Source organism: Bactrocera tryoni, chromosome 3 (genome assembly GCF_016617805.1).
Source record: "Bactrocera tryoni isolate S06 chromosome 3, CSIRO_BtryS06_freeze2, whole genome shotgun sequence".
In the NCBI taxonomy this organism is placed as follows: Eukaryota; Metazoa; Arthropoda; class Insecta; order Diptera; family Tephritidae; genus Bactrocera; species Bactrocera tryoni.
The window spans coordinates 5486376-5504914 of record NC_052501.1 but is presented as its reverse complement, the minus strand read 5'-3'; the positions used below and the strand labels follow the sequence as shown (position 1 = coordinate 5504914).

At 33.4% G+C, this 18539-nt stretch overlaps 2 protein-coding genes across 6 annotated transcripts in view; one reads left to right on the top strand and one right to left on the bottom strand.

The window, feature by feature from the left end:
- Window positions 1-18539, top strand: part of LOC120770033 (protein grainyhead) — a 273442-nt gene that overhangs the window by 124150 nt on the left and 130753 nt on the right. The window lies entirely within an intron of this gene.
- On the bottom strand, window positions 3502-10792 carry LOC120770034. Its single transcript, XM_040097149.1, has 2 exons — window positions 9562-10792; window positions 3502-5106 (listed from the first exon to the last, which is right to left on the bottom strand). The coding sequence occupies exon 2, from the start codon at window positions 5100-5102 to the stop codon at window positions 3540-3542; it is 1563 nt and encodes a 520-aa protein (XP_039953083.1). The 5' UTR covers window positions 5103-5106; window positions 9562-10792; the 3' UTR covers window positions 3502-3539.

Here is an 18539-nt window from a genome sequence, read left to right as displayed (position 1 = left end):
TATATACGCACACACACATACAGCCAAATTACAAATCGGAAGAGTGAATTGAATATTGAGCTTGAAAACCGGAGCGCTTGCGTGTGTAAGGAAATTTCCAAGAATTCGATATAAAATTTAAATAAAGTGACGAAGAAAACATAAAATTAAGCGAAATGGTATGATTTGAATGAATTTACGTAGAAATCGCGCTGAGTGACATTCATGCAACATTCGCTGAAGTGATAAAATAAATTTATACAAAAGAATAAATAAGACAAAACAGCAAATAAGCAGTAAAACCAAAGACTTAAGCGACGAACGCGTTGCTTAGGTGAGAAAAGTTGTGGAAATAAGAGCAACACGTTGTTTTTGTTGTTTTCTGCAGCGTTGTTTGGCCAATTGGCAGAATTTTCGTAGTGCATCTCAGTAGCAGCACGAAGCGACTTTTAGTCTGCCGCAGCAGGAACCAAACGCAATAAGTGATAAGTGGGCGTAACGCGGCAACAATCATGGATACAGCGGGCACTTTCTCCATATCCTATGCGGATTGGTTAACGGAGCCACGGTAAAACATATTTAAATATATCGCATGCGATAAAATTGTTAATCAAAAAGTACAAATATAAATAAAACATGAAAAAGTTAATTAAATATAAAAATAATTAAAAATTTAAATGGGTATAAAAAAATCTGGTTTATTAGAATATTAAACTGAATATGGTTATGTAATTGAAAATAAATAAAATAAAAAGTAGTAAAAAGTTCAAGAAGCTAAACATTTCATTAAAAAATTACAAAAACAAAATTTTTTTTTTTTGGAAAAATAATTAAAAACAATCATAGCATAAAACATATAATATGAAATTGTGACACAATATTAAATAAATTATGTAATTAAATATATATATATACAAAAATAATGCCATAAAATCTTCCGATCTATATAAATAATAAAATAGGAGTATGACATTTAAAAATTTGTTTATATACCACTCACAAATGTATTTAAATAAAAAATATATATTTTTTTACGAAAATTAACCAACAAATAGTCGTAAAAATGTATAATAAAAATAAATAAAAAATTATATAAAATTAATAATAATAATAAAATATATAATTCAGCAAAAAAAGTTTTTTCCACAAATAAAATTATTATTACATATAAAAAAATTTATGTATATGTTGATTAACTCATAAATCAATTTAAAGAAAAAGTAATTTAATTTTTTTTTACAATAAAATATAAATCAACAAAAATAATTATTCTTCCAACTAAAAATTAATTTTTCATAAAAAAAATGCTAAAATATATATGTATATATGTGACCTGGTCTACGAAAAGGGGCTAACGTGCGAAAACTAATTTTTCTGGGAAAAGCCGCTAAAATTAATTCAGTTTCTCGTTATCTCATAAATTGTTCTCCTTTTTTTGACACCTAAGACCCCTTTCGTAGACCAGGTCACATATAGTAAAATAACAGTATTATATAATATATTAAAATAAAAAAATTACATATTAAAACAAAAAATTATATATATATATATATAAAATGGTCATCAAAAACGTCATAAAAATTAATTTTTTTTTCGAAAATTAATCAATCAAAATCATAGAACGAAGTTAATATACGGAAATATTATATAATATCTAAAACAACAAATTATATAAGGGAATGTAAATAAAATTATTAATTAAAACCTTTGAAAAAATTACCAAAATAATAAAAAAATAGAAAATTTATTCTAAAAAATTAAAAAAAAAATATAACAAAAAAATTACGAAAAACTTATGAAAAACAAGTTCAAATACTTTTAAGTAATAAATCCTTTTCATTTGTAAAAAAAATTGTAATAATTTTATTTTGATTATAGCCACAAATATTGAAAAGAAATACTCATTTCAAAATAAGCGCAACTACCGAACATTTAATTCAAAATGTCATTAAGTGCCAAATTAAACAAAATTTAAAAAAAAGTAGGCATTTAGTTATCAAAAAAATTTGTTTTAAGCAAAATTTTTCCAGCAGAAATTGTGTTTTTCGCATGTATTTTGCACACCTGTGAGCACACAAGAGCACAACCATTTTACAAAAGTGCAAAAAGACAAAAATAATTATATCCGTGCAACATAACAGAGCCACCAAAAATATTTAAATTTAATTTTAACATAAATTTTATACGCCGCTTTATTTTTAAATTCTCCTTTGCGTAATTTTTGTAAAATCATAATTTTTTGCTTATTTCAAATTTTCATCAATTCATCAAAACCGTTAGTTATCAGCATTGCTTGCTGTTTGGCCGCGCTGCGTGACGCAAAGAAATTTGCGTAATTTCACTTTTTGCTATCGGCAGTAAGCCACTGATTAATGTTGCTAATTTGCACATTTTTTACCTCCCCAAATTTGACAGACTGTCTGTCGAGCAGTCATTTAGTGACCGCCCTGCGTTTGTTTAGCGTCATGCGTCATTAATAGTTATTATTAAGTTTGCTTGCAATAAATAGAAATATCATGAGAGATAAATTTTAGGTTAAAATTTGATTAACCCGTTGAGGGATATTGTACTGAAAAAAAGTTGTTTTAAAAAAAAAAAGATCAAATACAATTTAAAATATTTTTTATACTACGTACTAAATTTTTCCGAAGCAACAGACTATAACTTTTTTTTCTTTTTTAATTTTTATTTTTGTAATTCCTAATAATTTCTTTATTCCTCAATATTTTGTTTAAAAATTTCAATAGATTTTTTTTTTTTAATTTTCATAAGCAAAACCTAGCAATCCACATACTACTAACTTTTTTATATTGCCCACAAAAAGGGTTAAAATCTTAAATAACTGCTGATTGTTTTACGCTTTCATAACTTTTATATTTCTTAATAGTTTTATTCGTTTTACTTTCTTTATATTTATTTGCGAAATTCACTCATTGCCGAATGACAGTGTTTGGCGCGTCGTTGTTTTTGGTTAATCAGCACTCTCTCGTCAAATTTGCGCTGGAAATTTGCATTCGCCTATAATGAAGTGTTTGCATATACACGCTAATGCCTCGGAGCTGCTAGCAAATATTCATATATGTACATATATACATATGTTGCTTATATAAGTTACGCAATCACTTTCGTGAGAGCGAAAAAAAATACAATTTTAGTTTCAGGCGGACAGCGATTCCGCGTTTATTGAGTTTAAATTAACAACTGCCCAACTCCTCTAGTTTACAAGTACTTATATTTATATTAAAGCTAGGGCTATGCACTTAATTATTTGCATCACCAGTTTATTGTACTGAGCAAACTGCTGCAATAGCAATATTGTTTCAGTTTGCGCTTTGCGCAAGCTATTCTTTGGAAAGTTAATATTTCTGCAATAATGCAATATTATTGATTTCCGTTGCATAAAAATTGGCACAACCAATATTGCAATTAATTCCGGGAATTTGAATGTTAACTATTCTTAAGACACGTGCCGGAAGTTGGCTGTGGGGTTACTAACATCTTTGGTGTTAACTCTTCCCTCTTAAATCGATTGTCCCCAATCGGTGTTTTTGTAAAATATTCTAAGATATTGCGACTTGTAAAAATGGACCGTTTTTTAAATTTGAAACGTCTTCAGTTTTTCCTTGCGATACTGGTGATACATATAGCTTGTGCTTGTGCTTAATTATGAATACCAAAATGAATACCACTAGTACTATAATAAATACTAGTGCGACATCAGTGCTTAGACTAATTATATGCGTTTTATAGTTTTCATTCACTAAGAGTTTAATGTGATCATCTTGATTTAATTGTTTTAAGTACAAAGATTTCAACTTTAGATTTGGAAAAGATGTATTTTGGTATTTAATTTTTGTTATCATATTTGGCAAAATAAATTGATCGAATGCTTTCATTTTTACATTAGAAAAGGTTTTATTCATTACTCTAATTTCACAGTTCTCAAATTTAATAAGAAAATTTCCTTTAATTTTTATTTTCATTTTATTACAATTGTGTACAATTTCAGAATAGAAATTCTTAAATATTAGTATACCAGGTAAAATTTCGTTTACAACGGTTTCTTCAAAGGTTTGCATATCGCAGTATGCTTCTTCGAAGTTTAGTATATTCTTTAAACAATCATCTACAATTTTTTTCAAATTTTGTTTCAGATTTTCCTTTACATTTACATTAAAAATATTGTTCATATTATCCACTAGTATTTCATAATTTTTCAATATGATTGTTTTATTTTTGGCATTAGGGATAGGCTCGAACAGGATTTTGGATAGGATATCTCGTGAATAGTTAGGAATTTTAAGGATTATGATAATATTCTGTTCTTGTACGGCGACGGAAACTTTGATGTTAGAGTAGCTGTCAAAGTCATTAATCAAGTTGAGTTCTGTCTCTGTTAAAATATCGGTGGGAATTATTCCGAGTTTGCTTGAAAATATTATTTGACCAATGTCGTCAATGTGGTCACGTAAAAGGGAAATGTCATTGTTAACTTGGTAAATTTGTTGCATAAATTCAATTTCGTCTTCTACTGTCATTATTTTGTTTTGGATAAAGTTCTTGAATTTGTTCAAATAGTCACTTATTACAATCTGTTTGTTATTTATGTGATTAGTAATGTTTTGTATTTGGGATGATAGTAAATTATTTACGAATGTCAGATTATGGATTCTATCCGTCAAGATTTTTCCGTTGTTTGAGAGGTATTCTAAAGAGTTTTTTATTTTGGTTTCGTCGTCACTGTCCATAGTACCTGCTACTACTTTAAGTCCTTTTCCTAATACATTTATTAAGCCTCTTTTATGTCTAAAGTGTGGGTTAAGATTCTCAATCTTCTTTTCTAATAATAAAAAATTCTTATTGACTGTGTCCAGTAAGTGCTTGCTTTCTATTCTATTGGCGGTTAGTCCTTGTATGTTGTGTAGGATTAGTGTCACTGTGTCCTCGTACGCAGTTATATTAACAATATGAAGAATTTTGCTATAGTGATCGATTACTTTTATTTCCTCCGTCTTGATGGGAATATATCCGTTATTATTTGTCAAGTCTTGTATGTCGATTTGTTGTGCTACGGTGGTGAGAATCGTCATTATTATGACCAAAAGTCTTATTGCTGTGCTCATTTTTCTAGGGAAAGAAAAGAAAAATTAAGCTCTTATGATAACCTAATATTATTTTTATGAATTATTCTCCCTGACTTTGTTTTGACTGTAGTGTTATAATTTTGTAGTACGATTTCTTTCTTGTATCTAGCTGATAATTTATTTCCTAATCTACGATTTATCTTTACGAAAATCTCATCGCCTTCCGAATATTGTTTCGGTGTCAATCTGTTTTTATTATGGAAAGAAAGGTCGGCGGTTTGCTTGTCTTTTAGTTTTTTAATTATTTCTTGCCTATCAATATCTAGCAGTTTGGGATCGCTACTAACGCGTCTTCCGAAAAATATTTCTATCGGTTTCCTTCCAGTGGTAGAGTGTATAGAATTATTATATTCTTTTACCGATTTTTCTAAAAGTTCATAAAATGTTCGATGCGTTTTTTCGACCTGAAGGCAACGCATTATTTCTTGAAGGGTTGAGTGAAACCGCTCTACCTGTCCATTTGAACAACTCGTATATGGGGGTGTTCGATGTATTTCAATACCAAACTCATTTTCAATCATAAAATTTAGTGTCTCTGAGTTAAAGGATTTTTCGTTGTCCATTACTATTGTTTCCGGTACTAAAGTGAAAAGAATATCCCTCATTGGTTGTCTGATATCTTCTGCTGCTCTAGACCGAATGGGTTTTGCTACTGCATATTTCGAAAATTTGTCTACAGCAGTTAAAATTAGTTCTTTACCGACCAAGAATATGTCTATGTGGACTATTTGTCCTGGAAATTTTGGGATGGGCGTATTTTGTAGTTGGGGTTTGGGTGGGTGTCGTTCGTATTTGTTCTCTTTACAAGTGGCGCATATTTTAATAATTTTCTTGATTTTATTTGCCATTCCGGGAAAGTAGTATTTTTCCAAAATCTGTGTCCTATTCTCTTTGCTGTTTCTATGAGCTCTGTTATGTGTTCTAATTATGAGTTCCTCCTGTTCTTGTTCACTAGTTACATCTTCGACTTCTGCTTGAGTGAATCTAATGCGATACTTACTAAAGTGCAAGGGGTATAGTTCCTGTATTTTCCCCATTGTGGATTCTTCTGTTTTAATACAATTTATTACCGAAGGGTTGAGGTATCTTTTAAGGATTGAAATCAGATTTGCTTGAGAATATTCTGGTTCCGTTATTATATGGCGATGATACGTTGGGAATACTATTTTAAATTGGTAAGTAGAGGTTTCGCATCTCTTTAAGAAGATTTGATTTTTGAAAGCGTTAATAGGGGCTTCGATACTATATATTAAATTATGGAATGAGCTATCATCCGAATTTGTTGCTATAGACAAAGTGTTAATGTGCACCTCAATTGGTGGAATCCTCGATAATGCGTCCGCCACTACGTTTTGATTGCCCGGTTTGTAAAAAAGTTCATATGAGTATTCCTCCAAAGTGGCTTTCCACCTCTTCATTTTTGAATTATTATTTTTATTGCTCAGCGCATATGTTAGCGGCTGGTGATCAGTAAAGATTTGGACCTTGGCAGATCCATACAAATAGTTTCTGAATGAATTTAAAGCCCAAATTATGGCTAGCATTTCCTTTTCGTTGGCTGCATAGTGCTCTTCGGCTTTATTTAATGTCCTTGAGATAAATGCCAGGGGCTTCGAATCTTGGGATAGAACAGCTCCAATAGCGAAATTGGAAGCATCTGTTACCAGCTCAAATTTTTTATTGTAATCGGGGTATGCGAGTACAACATCCTTTGAAGTAAGTGAGCGCTTGATATTATTAAAGGCTTGTATCGCTTCTTTGCTCAAATTTATTTTTACTTGCGAGGATTTGTTTTTTGAAATTCTACCCTCTTCCCCTCTCAGAAGAGAAGTCAGTGGCTTTGCTAATTTCGCATAGTCTTTTATGAATCTTCTGTAGTATCCTGACAAACCAAGAAAACTGCGAAGCTCTTTTAAAGTTATAGGTTCTGGAAAGTTGGCAATTGCTTCAACTTTTGCAGGATTGGTTTTTATGCCATTTGGAGATATGACATACCCTAAAAATTCTACTTCCTTTTGGAAGAAGTGACACTTATCCAACTGAACTTTCATGTTGGCTTCGTCCAAGGTATTGAAAATTGTATTAATGTGAAAAAGGTGCTCTTTTTCCGTTTTGCTAAATATAATTATGTCATCGATGTAGACATAACAGTATTTTCCTATGTGATCGCGCAAGATATCATCAAGAGCGCGCTGAAAAATAGAAGGAGCATTTTTCAAACCAAATGGTAAACGTGTAAATTCGTATTTACCATTGTTGATGGAAAATGCCGTTTTCTCGATATCAGATTCTCTTAGAGGGATTTGATGAAATCCGCTTTTCAGATCTAACACTGAGAAAAATTTGCTTTCGCCGAGCTGCGAAATTACTTCTGTTATTTCAGGAATTGGGTATCTGTCTGCTGTTGTGACTGAGTTTAATTTTCGGTAATCGATGACCATTCGGTACTGTTTATTCCCCGCTGAGTCGGCCTTTTTCGGGACGATCCACAAGGGTGAATTGTAAGGAGACCTAGAGGGTCTTATAATCTTGTCATCTAAAAGTTTCTTTACCTGCTTTTCTACCTCTGATTTGAGAGATGCTGGGTATGGGTAAAATTTCGAGTAAACAGGAGAGTCCGTTACGGTTCTTATTTCTCCAACAACTTTTGTCGTGTATGTTAATTTTTCGTTCGGCTCCGCGAACAGATTTGGGAATGCGTCTACTGCTTGCTTAATGCTAGTCTTCTGCTGTGACGATAAGTGCTCGTCCTTTATATGTATTGCATTTATTGCCTTTGATGGAAGCTGCTTTAGTTTAATTTTTTTTCGATTTTTTATTATTAAATAATTTTCATTTGTGTAGATAATTGCTTGAAACTCTCTTAATGTATCGTTTCCCAAAATTCCATCGAATGTCTTTAAGGATGGCATTAAGAAAAACTTGATTTCGTTATCTAGACCAAATAGTTTTAGCATTGTGTGTTCATTAATTTTAACATCACCTGTTACTGTTTTTGCGAAAAATGGGTTTTTATTTTTAATATGTTTTTGAACCAAGTGTGGTTGAATGTAGTTTTTACTAGATCCTGTATCTACCAAAAACTTAAGAATTTTCCCGTTATCAGCTCTTGCTTCAAAATATGGAAGCGAAGAGCTCATCAAGCTAAAAAATGAACTTCAGATGGTTCGTCTTCCGAATAATCATTCTCCACATCTTTCGACATTGTGGCAATGTGGAAAGTTCTTTGGGTTTTCCTTTGTTGCTGATTATTAACTGATGGTGGTCTTTTCCCTTGAAATTGATTTTGAGGAGTTCTGTTCATATAGTTAATTCGACGTGATTGTATACTCTCATCAACTTCCATAGGTTCTGGCCGGGGTTGAGGTTTAGGTGGCCTGGGTGGAGTACTTGTATGCGGAATTTGGTTAGGAAATTGTTGTCTAGATTGCCAATTTGTTTGATTTGGTTGTGGCAAGTACGCCAATTTAGGGTAAAAGGATTGCAGTTGTTCCTGTGAAGAACGTCGCTTAGGATAGAGTTGAGGAGTTTGGTATGCCGTTTTCACATTGTGAGCATGATTCATGCGAAAATTCTGATTGTCTAGTTTCAGGCATAAATGAAGGGCCTGAGGTAAGTCGACCGGTTCTCTTATTCCCAGTAATCGTGGGAGGTCGCCATTTAATCCTCTTATGAAGGTGTCCAAAGCTTTATCCCTGTATGATTGCGTTATCATTCGTAGAGATTCGTTGCTCATTTCGGTACATCCTAGTTTATTTAAAATTAATGAGAGGTGTTTGTATACTTGCTGATAGAATTCAGCAACCGTTTTATTACCTTGTACTAGAGTTGTCATTTGGTACTCTAAGGTGGATAGGTCACGCTTGTCGGCATAATGCATTGCCAGACATTTTGTTATTGCTGACCAATCAAGTGGCGTGTTATAAGATTCCAATGCCATATCTGCATTGCCTACAATCTTATTTCTAACTACACTAAGGATTCCGTAGTATTTCGGGGTTCCTTTTAATGGTTCGTATATATTTAATATACGGTCTACACTTTTTTTCCAAGATATGAATTCTCCTGGGCGGCCAGAAAATTCTTTTAGACACTTCACTACATCAGGGATCCTATCTAAACCGTCTAAATTTCCTCTATGTCTGTCCTCTATAGTTTGATCAGTTGTAGTTGCCAAGTTGGCATCCGGATTTAGGGTGGCCTGTACTACCTTTGGTCCTTGCTGCTGTAGTATATTTGTCGCTATATTCGCTATTAATGATGTCAAGTCGTCTATACTTAATTGAGTGTTATTTGTCGCTTGAGGAGTGGATTGGTTAGAAGGAAGAATGGGAGGTCTGACCAAGTTGTTGGGATTAGCCATTTTACAATTTAATATAATTACAATATAATTTAAATTAATTTAAATAATTCTTATAAGTTAAAAAATGTTTCTTACTCTAATATTGATCCTGCTTCCTGGATGCTGATGTTCTTCTCAGGGCTGGTGTCCTCTTGAGATGTTGATTGATGCAATTCTTGGTATAGATATAACGGTTGTAGTCGCTGGGGATAGTACAATTGTTGGCTATAGGTGATTTTAGTACTTTTTATTGTACTAATTTTTTCTCACTGTTTCCCTTAGGAGTTTGATTTTGAAGCCTTTTTTTGCTTTAAATGGTTTGTTTTAGAATGTATTTTAATTGCTTATATTGTTACTTTGCTTGTCGCTTTTCAGGCTTTTTTTTTTTTTTTTATGGTGACGATAAATTTAATTAGTTATCTTCGTTATTTTAACTATCAGTTTTAATTTTTTTTTTTTTTTTTTTTTTTTTTTTATGGTGACGATAAATTTAATTAGTTATCTTCGTTATTTTAACTATCAGTTTTAATTTTTTTTCTAGAGTGTAGGCTGGTACATAATACCACCTTTTTGCCGAAGCTACTAAGGGGCCTTCACAACTGCGGTTTTTTGCTTCTTCAGTTTTGGGTAATTTGCTGCAGGGTGGCACTAGCACACTGTCACTAGTTTATCACTTAAAGGTCACAGCACAAAGTTAACGTTTTTACTGTATTTCACTTGATTTTACCACAGATTTTGCCACTCGCGCACTACCGGTACTTTTAGGTATACGACGTTCTATGCTTTACGCGTTATAAAAAAATTTTTTTTTTTTTTTTTTTGATTTCACGCTTTACGCGGTACAAAAAATTTTTTTTTTTTTTTGATTTCACGCTTTACGCGGTATATTATACAAAACTTTACGTTTTGTATTTAGCTCGGGCGCCAGTTACGCAATCACTTTCGTGAGAGCGAAAAAAAATACAATTTTAGTTTTAGGCGGACAGCGATTCCGCGTTTATTGAGTTTAAATTAACAACTGCCCAACTCCTCTAGTTTACAAGTACTTATATTTATATTAAAGCTAGGGCTATGCACTTAATTATTTGCATCACCAGTTTATTGTACTGAGCAAACTGCTGCAATAGCAATATTGTTTCAGTTTGCGCTTTGCGCAAGCTATTCTTTGGAAAGTTAATATTTCTGCAATAATGCAATATTATTGATTTCCGTTGCATAAAAATTGGCACAACCAATATTGCAATTAATTCCGGGAATTTGAATGTTAACTATTCTTAAGACACGTGCCGGAAGTTGGCTGTGGGGTTACTAACATCTTTGGTGTTAACTTATACAAACTCCAACGCACACATTCTCAAACAAATGTACAGCGACTGCAGGCATTGCAAAATGTGCTAACTGATTGACAGTTGAGTTGTTAATTAATCGCATCACTTTGTGGTTAGTATCTTACGGTGAATTTTGAAGTCCCCTGCGTAGCTGACGTGCATGCTGCCTCCACTAGGCCTCTTCTCTGTTAATAGTTGTTGTTGTTGGTTTTGTGCGCTCATTGATGCTAAAATTATTGCTAATCCTCGCATTTATATATGTGTGTGTATGTGTGCGCTGGCGCGTACTTGTGAATTACAAATTTCTCTGAAAAGTCATTCAGTTCGCATGAATAATAGGCGTGAGCGTACCTGGCAACCAATAAATTAGCCTATGATTTTTCTATATTTCGTGTAGGATTTGTAAACTACAAACGATGAATTTTTCGAATTAAGTTCAGTGTTTCCCCGCTGTTGCAACGCTTACATCAATTACTAATTCATTTGAGGAAGAAATAATTATCAATAGCCGGTAGTTAGCGGAAAAATTATGTCAACTGTGTTAACTTTTAAAATAGTTCTGTGGTTTTGCGTTGAGTTTACAGTGTGACACATTTATTCCAAGAAGCTTTTCAGATACTAAATTATATACATGTTATATGAGCAAATTAAGTGGCGCTTGAGTAATAATGTGGAGAAAAATTTATTTGGCGGCGATTTATTGATGTTTATACCCTGAATGGGGTACTTTAAGTTTGCCATGAAGTCTGCAATAGCCAGAAGCAGATGCCGGAGAGCCTATGAAGTATATGCTATGTATAAAAGTGAACAAAAAGCAATGAGCTGAGTCCAATTAGTCATGCCCGTTCATCCGCCTCATGGGCACTTTCCTATAAAAAGCCTATAATTTGTCGCAACCGCCGATATCGGACCATTTTAACATACAGCTTCTATACAAACTTACTGATCAAAATTGTGTTTGTGTATAGGAAACTTTTTCATTTGGCAAGACATCCCCACGAAATTTGACATAAATTTTTTTCCAGTACAAACAATACAATCTTCGCACATTTTTTCAGATACGATCTCTATAGCATATACATACATAGCTACACACAACCTAACCTATAAAAATCAAGATAAAAACGTTTTATATCCTTTAATGCTATAAGAAATGCACATTTGAAGCATATCTAACTTCAGTGCAGTCAAATTAAAATTTTTATAATTTTTAATTAAAATTTTTCTTAGATAAAATTTTCGAAGAATGTAGCATACCTTCAGGCTTCGAATGTATATCTTAGTGTGGCAAAGAAAACCGGTACCTTACAGAAAGCAAAAAATATACCTTTTGCTATTACAGAAGATCTGGACTCAAATTTTCGCAAACAATATTTTAATTGCAGTTACAACAATCGCCTAAAAGTAGTATGAATATAACTAACTAACCTGTTCATAATAAAAGAAGAAAACCCTTGTATTATTACCTTACTACCTCAACCACAAAAACCACAGAAACAACAAACGAAATGTTTTTAGGTAACATATAAATTTATTGCCTACATTTGGGCGCATTATTCTTATATTTTAGTAAAGCCAAGCACCTACTTGGCTTCTTTCACTTAACAAAATTATATCAGGGCTAATGCCTCAAAACAAAAACTTAAAAAATTCAATTAACTCAAAAAATCAAACTAATTGCCTACATTTAAGCGCATTATGTTTATATTTTAGTAAAGTCATGCACCGACGTCGCAGTTAATAAAATAATAAGCTGAATTTTTCAAAACTTTCACGTTACAAAGTTATATGAAGGCCAAATACTTTTCAAAATTTTTGGCCGAATAAAAATAAATAAGTATAAACTTTCACTGGTAAGCAATAAACTTATTGCCTACATCCTGGTGCATTTTGCTTACATTTTACTAAAGACACGCACCTACCGCGAAGATAACGAGTGAAGTAGTAAGGCCTTTTGTAGCTTTGCTACGTTACGAAGTTGTATCCAGATACTACTATTTTTCAAACTTTTTTTTACAAATTTAGAGCTTGAATTGAACTAATAATCACAAAACTTCACAGGTTATAAATAAACTTAATGCCTACATTCAGGCCCATTATTCTCATATCTTAGTAAAGACATGAACCCTACGTTAATGATGATTAGTGAAGAATAATTCTTCCACGGGACATACTTATATAATAAATGACATTTCGCAATAAATTAAAGTCCAGACAGATCACGCCCAACTAGCTGTCTCCAAAATTGTATCAAGAATTTCTCGCAATTCTTTAGCATTTGCAAAAATCTAAGCTCGATTCCTTGTTAGTATCCTTAATCTCACATTTTTTCGTGGAACTAGCACTATAATTACTATATACTTTATAAAAGCATATCCAATATTATATACATATAAATAATCTGCTTTAAGTGAAATTACTACCCGAAACTCCAGCTGTCTATACTAAACAGAATATACAAATCTAAAAATCAAACAAAGTCCTGCGAGTGCATGTGTGTTTGCAAGTAGAGCGAGCACATTTCTTACATAAAAAATCATGCAATAACCCTTCCTTACACTTTTCTTTGGTTTTCTTGCCTAATTTCTTCAAACCTTTTTAGGTCAGTTATGCCCAGCTGAAGATGCATTAATTTGCTGTCATTTCGGTCCGCTGTCCGTTTCGCTGTTGTCATTCCCAGCGTTGTCCTTCGTGAAATTGCTGCAGTGAAGCCTTTGCCGCGCTGTCAGAGCACTGCAATGGATCTACATAACATATACATATGTACATGTATATATTTATGACACTTAAGAATGATATCCTTTTATGCACACATATCTTTTCCGTGATTATAATCCGTTTTTTCTGCATTTTGAAAATGATTTCGTTACCCTTTTTTTATATTTTTCGATTTTAATGACCAATGATTCACTTAAAGCGCTGCAACAACACATCCGCATGCAACATGCGTGTGTGTATTTCCATGTGCGAGTATGTAAGCCGCTGTGTTTGCGCTGGATAGCAGCCTACTGCTTTCTCACACCCCTTCCTGTGCAACAGACTTTGTTGCCACTCACCCTTTGGCTAGTAAGCACCTAGGCAAACATACACATACATACACAGACACACCACCGTTTTGGTGGCAGCGCCGTTTCAGGGTTGTTTATCATTGCTTCTTGTTGTTTTTGGCGTTTTATTTGAATACTTCCGTCGATCTGTTCCCCATAATATCTGTTATCCTTGGCAGCCTTTGTCGCTGCGCGCCGCACTGTCCATCAGCGACGTTATGCAAATGCGTTGGTCATAAATTAGAATTGGCGGCAGCAGCAGCAGCGATATTTGAGCTGAGTCTTTGGCCATCTGTGCAGCGATGTGCAGTGATTGCACACAAACAAACACACAAGTAGCAATATATGTAGTCATCGGTACATATGTGTGCGTGTATATGTGTCTGTGGAGATAAAATGTTTATTAATCGTTCAGGCACCGTTAGTTTTGGTGTATCTTAATGGTGAGATTTCCCCCGTGTGCCCGCGGCTGATAATGCCTTGTGGCATTTAAATACAATGCTAGTAATTTACTTTTACATATGTTGCTGGGATTTGTTGTCAAAATGTACAGTTAACATTTCGACAAATAGGAGAATTGTAAACAGTTAATTTATTGAAATATACCCTGGATGTGCCACATGTTAGCATATATTTTCTTTTACAAATTCGGTTAGACCACAGATGGCTATATGGAGTTTGTGTAGTGAAATTACGCAAAGTTACCGGAGCTTAAAATGACTCTATAATATGATATACATACTTATGTTGGACTTTGTGGTGATAAAGTGACAACTTTTTGCAAACCTTGTGCATTCTCAGTATTTTGTATGCTAAATGGAGCCAATTGAACTTCAGAATAAACGATTAAATTCATGAATTAAAATATCATTTACCACTCGTGTTTGATTTACTTCATTATGAAAAAAAAAATTGCATTAACATGATTCAAGAAGAACTACTTACGTCTTGGAGGGCTATTGCATGAATCGTGAAGTGAAGGCGTAATAGTTTCTTTTGTTTAAAAAATATTAGTTTTTGTCAAAGGCCATCACAGATCATTCAGCTCTAGAATGTATAAATAAGATAGAATCAGGAGAATTTACTACAGATAAATACTGTATAAGGTTCTTTTTTTTTGCAAAATTTCTTTATTTATTGGACCTGCTTTTTGTTTTAAAATCCTAACAATAAGTTATAAAATCTTAAATCAATCTACAAACTAGAGAAGCTCAAGCAAATGATTGAGCTATTTTGGTGATACGTTGCTCTTTAGTACACAGGCATATCTTTTCTTTCAAGGCGTGTTTGATCGCAGGAATGCACTAAGTCATTTGCCAATGGGTTGGGGTGATTTCGAAGTTTAGAAATATAAGTATTTAATTCTGCGGTCTTTTACTTCTTTCCTTACCATAAGAATACCCAGATCTGTATGTATATTTTCATTACGCATGTACCATGGTGAACAAGTGATTGTTCTAAGTATTTTTGATTGGAACCTTTGTATTATATCAATAGTAGTTGCACAGGTCGTACCCCACAGTTGAATCATACGTCCAAATCGGCTTTATGACCGCATTGTATGAAAACACTTTGTTGTCAAGGCTAAGTTTAGAGTTTCTATTTGAAAGTCAATTTAAATTTGCAGCTCTTATTTCCATGCAAGTTATTTTACTAGATAAATGTTTTCTCCATGTACGTCTTCCATCTAAGTGACTACCAAGATAAATTACTTCATTAGCATGGGGAACTAAAATATTGTTCATTTCTACTGACGGGCACATTACTAGTCTTAGAGAAAATGTAACATGCTTACACTTTTGTTCATTCACATTTGCACCCCAGTTGGCTAGCCATTCTTTGACAGAACTTAAGTGCTCCGCTAATATTCCTGATGCTATTATGTGGCATTTATTACGGCTTACTAAAGCTGTGTCATCCACAAAAGCTGATGTCAATATATTATAAGCTGTTAGAAGATCTGCTGTATATATGATGTATAGAATTGGTCATAAAACACTGCCCTGGGGTACACCAGCCCTTATCTGTCGTTCGTCAGATATGAAATCTCCTACATTAACCATAAATTGTCTATTTTTTAAATGAGACTCCAATTTTTTATACAATTCTAAAGGCATAAGATTTTAATCTTATATAAAAAGCCTTCATGCCACACCTTATCAAACGCCTGAGTCACGTCTTGGAATATAGCTGAACAGTACTCTCTGTGCTCAAATGCTTTTCTTAGTTCGTTAGTAATTTATATACTTGTTCTATCGTGCTATGGTTTTCATGAAACCCGAATTGGTGTGCTGGTATTTTATTATTTTCGTGGAGCAAAGGAGACATCTTTGATAGAAACATTTTTTCAAATATTTTAGAAAGACAGGGTAGAAGACTGATTGGGTTACATGAAGAAGGCTGTGTTTAGTCTTTCCCAGGTTTATCTATTAAGATAGTCCATGAAATTGGATAGTATCCGAAACTCAAAATTGCATTGAAGTACAAGGAAAGCAACTTCACAGCAATATTAGCATTTTTGAGATAATATTATCCTGTCCTGTTGACTTTTTGGATTAAGTTCTTTTATGACTGTATTAATTTCAGAAGGTGCAGTCTTAAAAATATATGAAAATTGACTGATAGTTGGTGGAACTGTTAAGAACTGTTCAGAAATCTGAACCGGAACTCAAAAACTATGTTCAATCCAGCGAGTTGTTGTATGCTACACAAGCGATTATATTCACTTTTGAATTTAAATTTTCAACTTTTTGTTTTGCATATAAATATATACAATATATGAAAAGTATATACATAAGTATACTTGAGAATATTCTTGATTCGACAAATAGTTTTGGATATAAAATAAGAACTTATACATAACTAACTTAGCGTAATTCGCTCCCAAAACTTAAAATGTATTTTCAGAGTGGTGAAAACCTTTCCAACACAGCTGGACTGATCGAATTTTCACTCTAATCGTTTAGATATACTTGTTGGACAAGGATCGAAGGAATACGAATTTTGATAATATTTTCGATTTTTAGGCCACTTTTAAATTTAAATTTTTTGTACAAAAATATTTTTTTTTTTACAAATCAACAAAAACATCAATTATGACTACTCCTCCGATTATTACCAGTTCCAATAATACTTTTTATTGGTTCTTGCATTTAAGCCAATCTTAGGCACATAAATCTTTTTCCACGACTTAAAGTTAAAAAAAAAAAATAAGTGTAAATTAAAAAATAAAATAGTTTTTTTTGACTTGCGTGGATATAATAAAGCCTTAATGGGGCCTAACCGAGGAACACATAAACAAAAAGGAAGCTCTAACAAGAACATTTGTGAAACTATTTGTACAATTTCATTCCTTTCATTATTTGGTTCCAAAGCTCGACATAATTTTGGATATGATAAGGCATTTCAATAAAATAATAACGGAGGCTTTAGTGAGCTAGACCTCTCCCCAAGTGTATGTATGTTAACCGCGTAGAGCACCTTTACAATTGTCACATGCGCTTTTTTTCTGAAACTTATCGAAATTTAATACCAATTGCTCGGTATAACCGATAAAAGGATGTCGCCAGACACTGATGAAAGCTGAAGAATATTTTATAAAAATAATGCGAATTCGAAGCTTTCCTAATTAAGAAAATTTTCTCACCAGTAACATGTACATATGTACATACACAGATTCCCTACAAGCTCCATTAAGCCTTTTTGTTGAAGCGTTTCACTGAAAAATTAAAATGTCCACCGAAGCCAAAGTGAATTTCTCTTTCACTTCCAGTGAAACATTTCAACATATTTTCAAAATTTTTCACAGTTATCTTTGTGTACCCATACGCTTATACATACATATGTGCATACGTATATACATATGCATATGTTCAATGCATGAATATGTATGAAGTCAGTGGTGTATTGACTCTTCCCGACAACGCCTATACATTATTAACTACAACTGTCGCCAGTTACTACAAAAATTCCATAACTAAAGTCTACAGAGTGTCTTTAACGCCTAACATTGTACGCGCGCCCCGCTTACAAGCCGCGCGCTAATGCTATAACCATACACACACACATACATACAAACATAGCTAGCGGTCGTGAATGCGTTCCACCTGCAGCTGCGTGGTCCATTTCGTCTTCACACATACTCACACACACGCTTGCATGTACAAAGCGGCCACGAATATGCGAGTTGCGCGCATGCGCGCCACAATAAAATTTTCATTTAGTAAATTACGAGTGAGATTTCATCTCGGCCAATACAGTTGGTTGGTTGGTCCCCCGCCTTCGCGGCACAGCGCAGCGCTCACAACGTACATATAAGCGCATGGCGCAAAGCCAAGCGGCGAAGTTTTTTTCGTGCGTCACTGATCGATCGCGGTGATCGCCTAGTCGCTCGTCCGTCTTTTAGTCGGGCTTTCAGCGCCTTTGACTACAAGTATACACACACCCCTGTGTGCCTGCCCGTATATTAATTTATATACAACAAATGCACGTGTGTGTGTGTGTGCATGTTAATGCTTATGTCGGTATTTGTGCTTGAATGGCGTATCTTAAAATTTGATTTTACTGCTGGCTGAAAACATTTTCGGGTGTGGGCAATAAATTTCTCATTCGTATCGCATTAATTAACAGCATTATCGAAGTTAATGTTAAAAGCGAAGTGGAAGACGAAGCAGAAGAATATTAAAATGTACAAAACAAA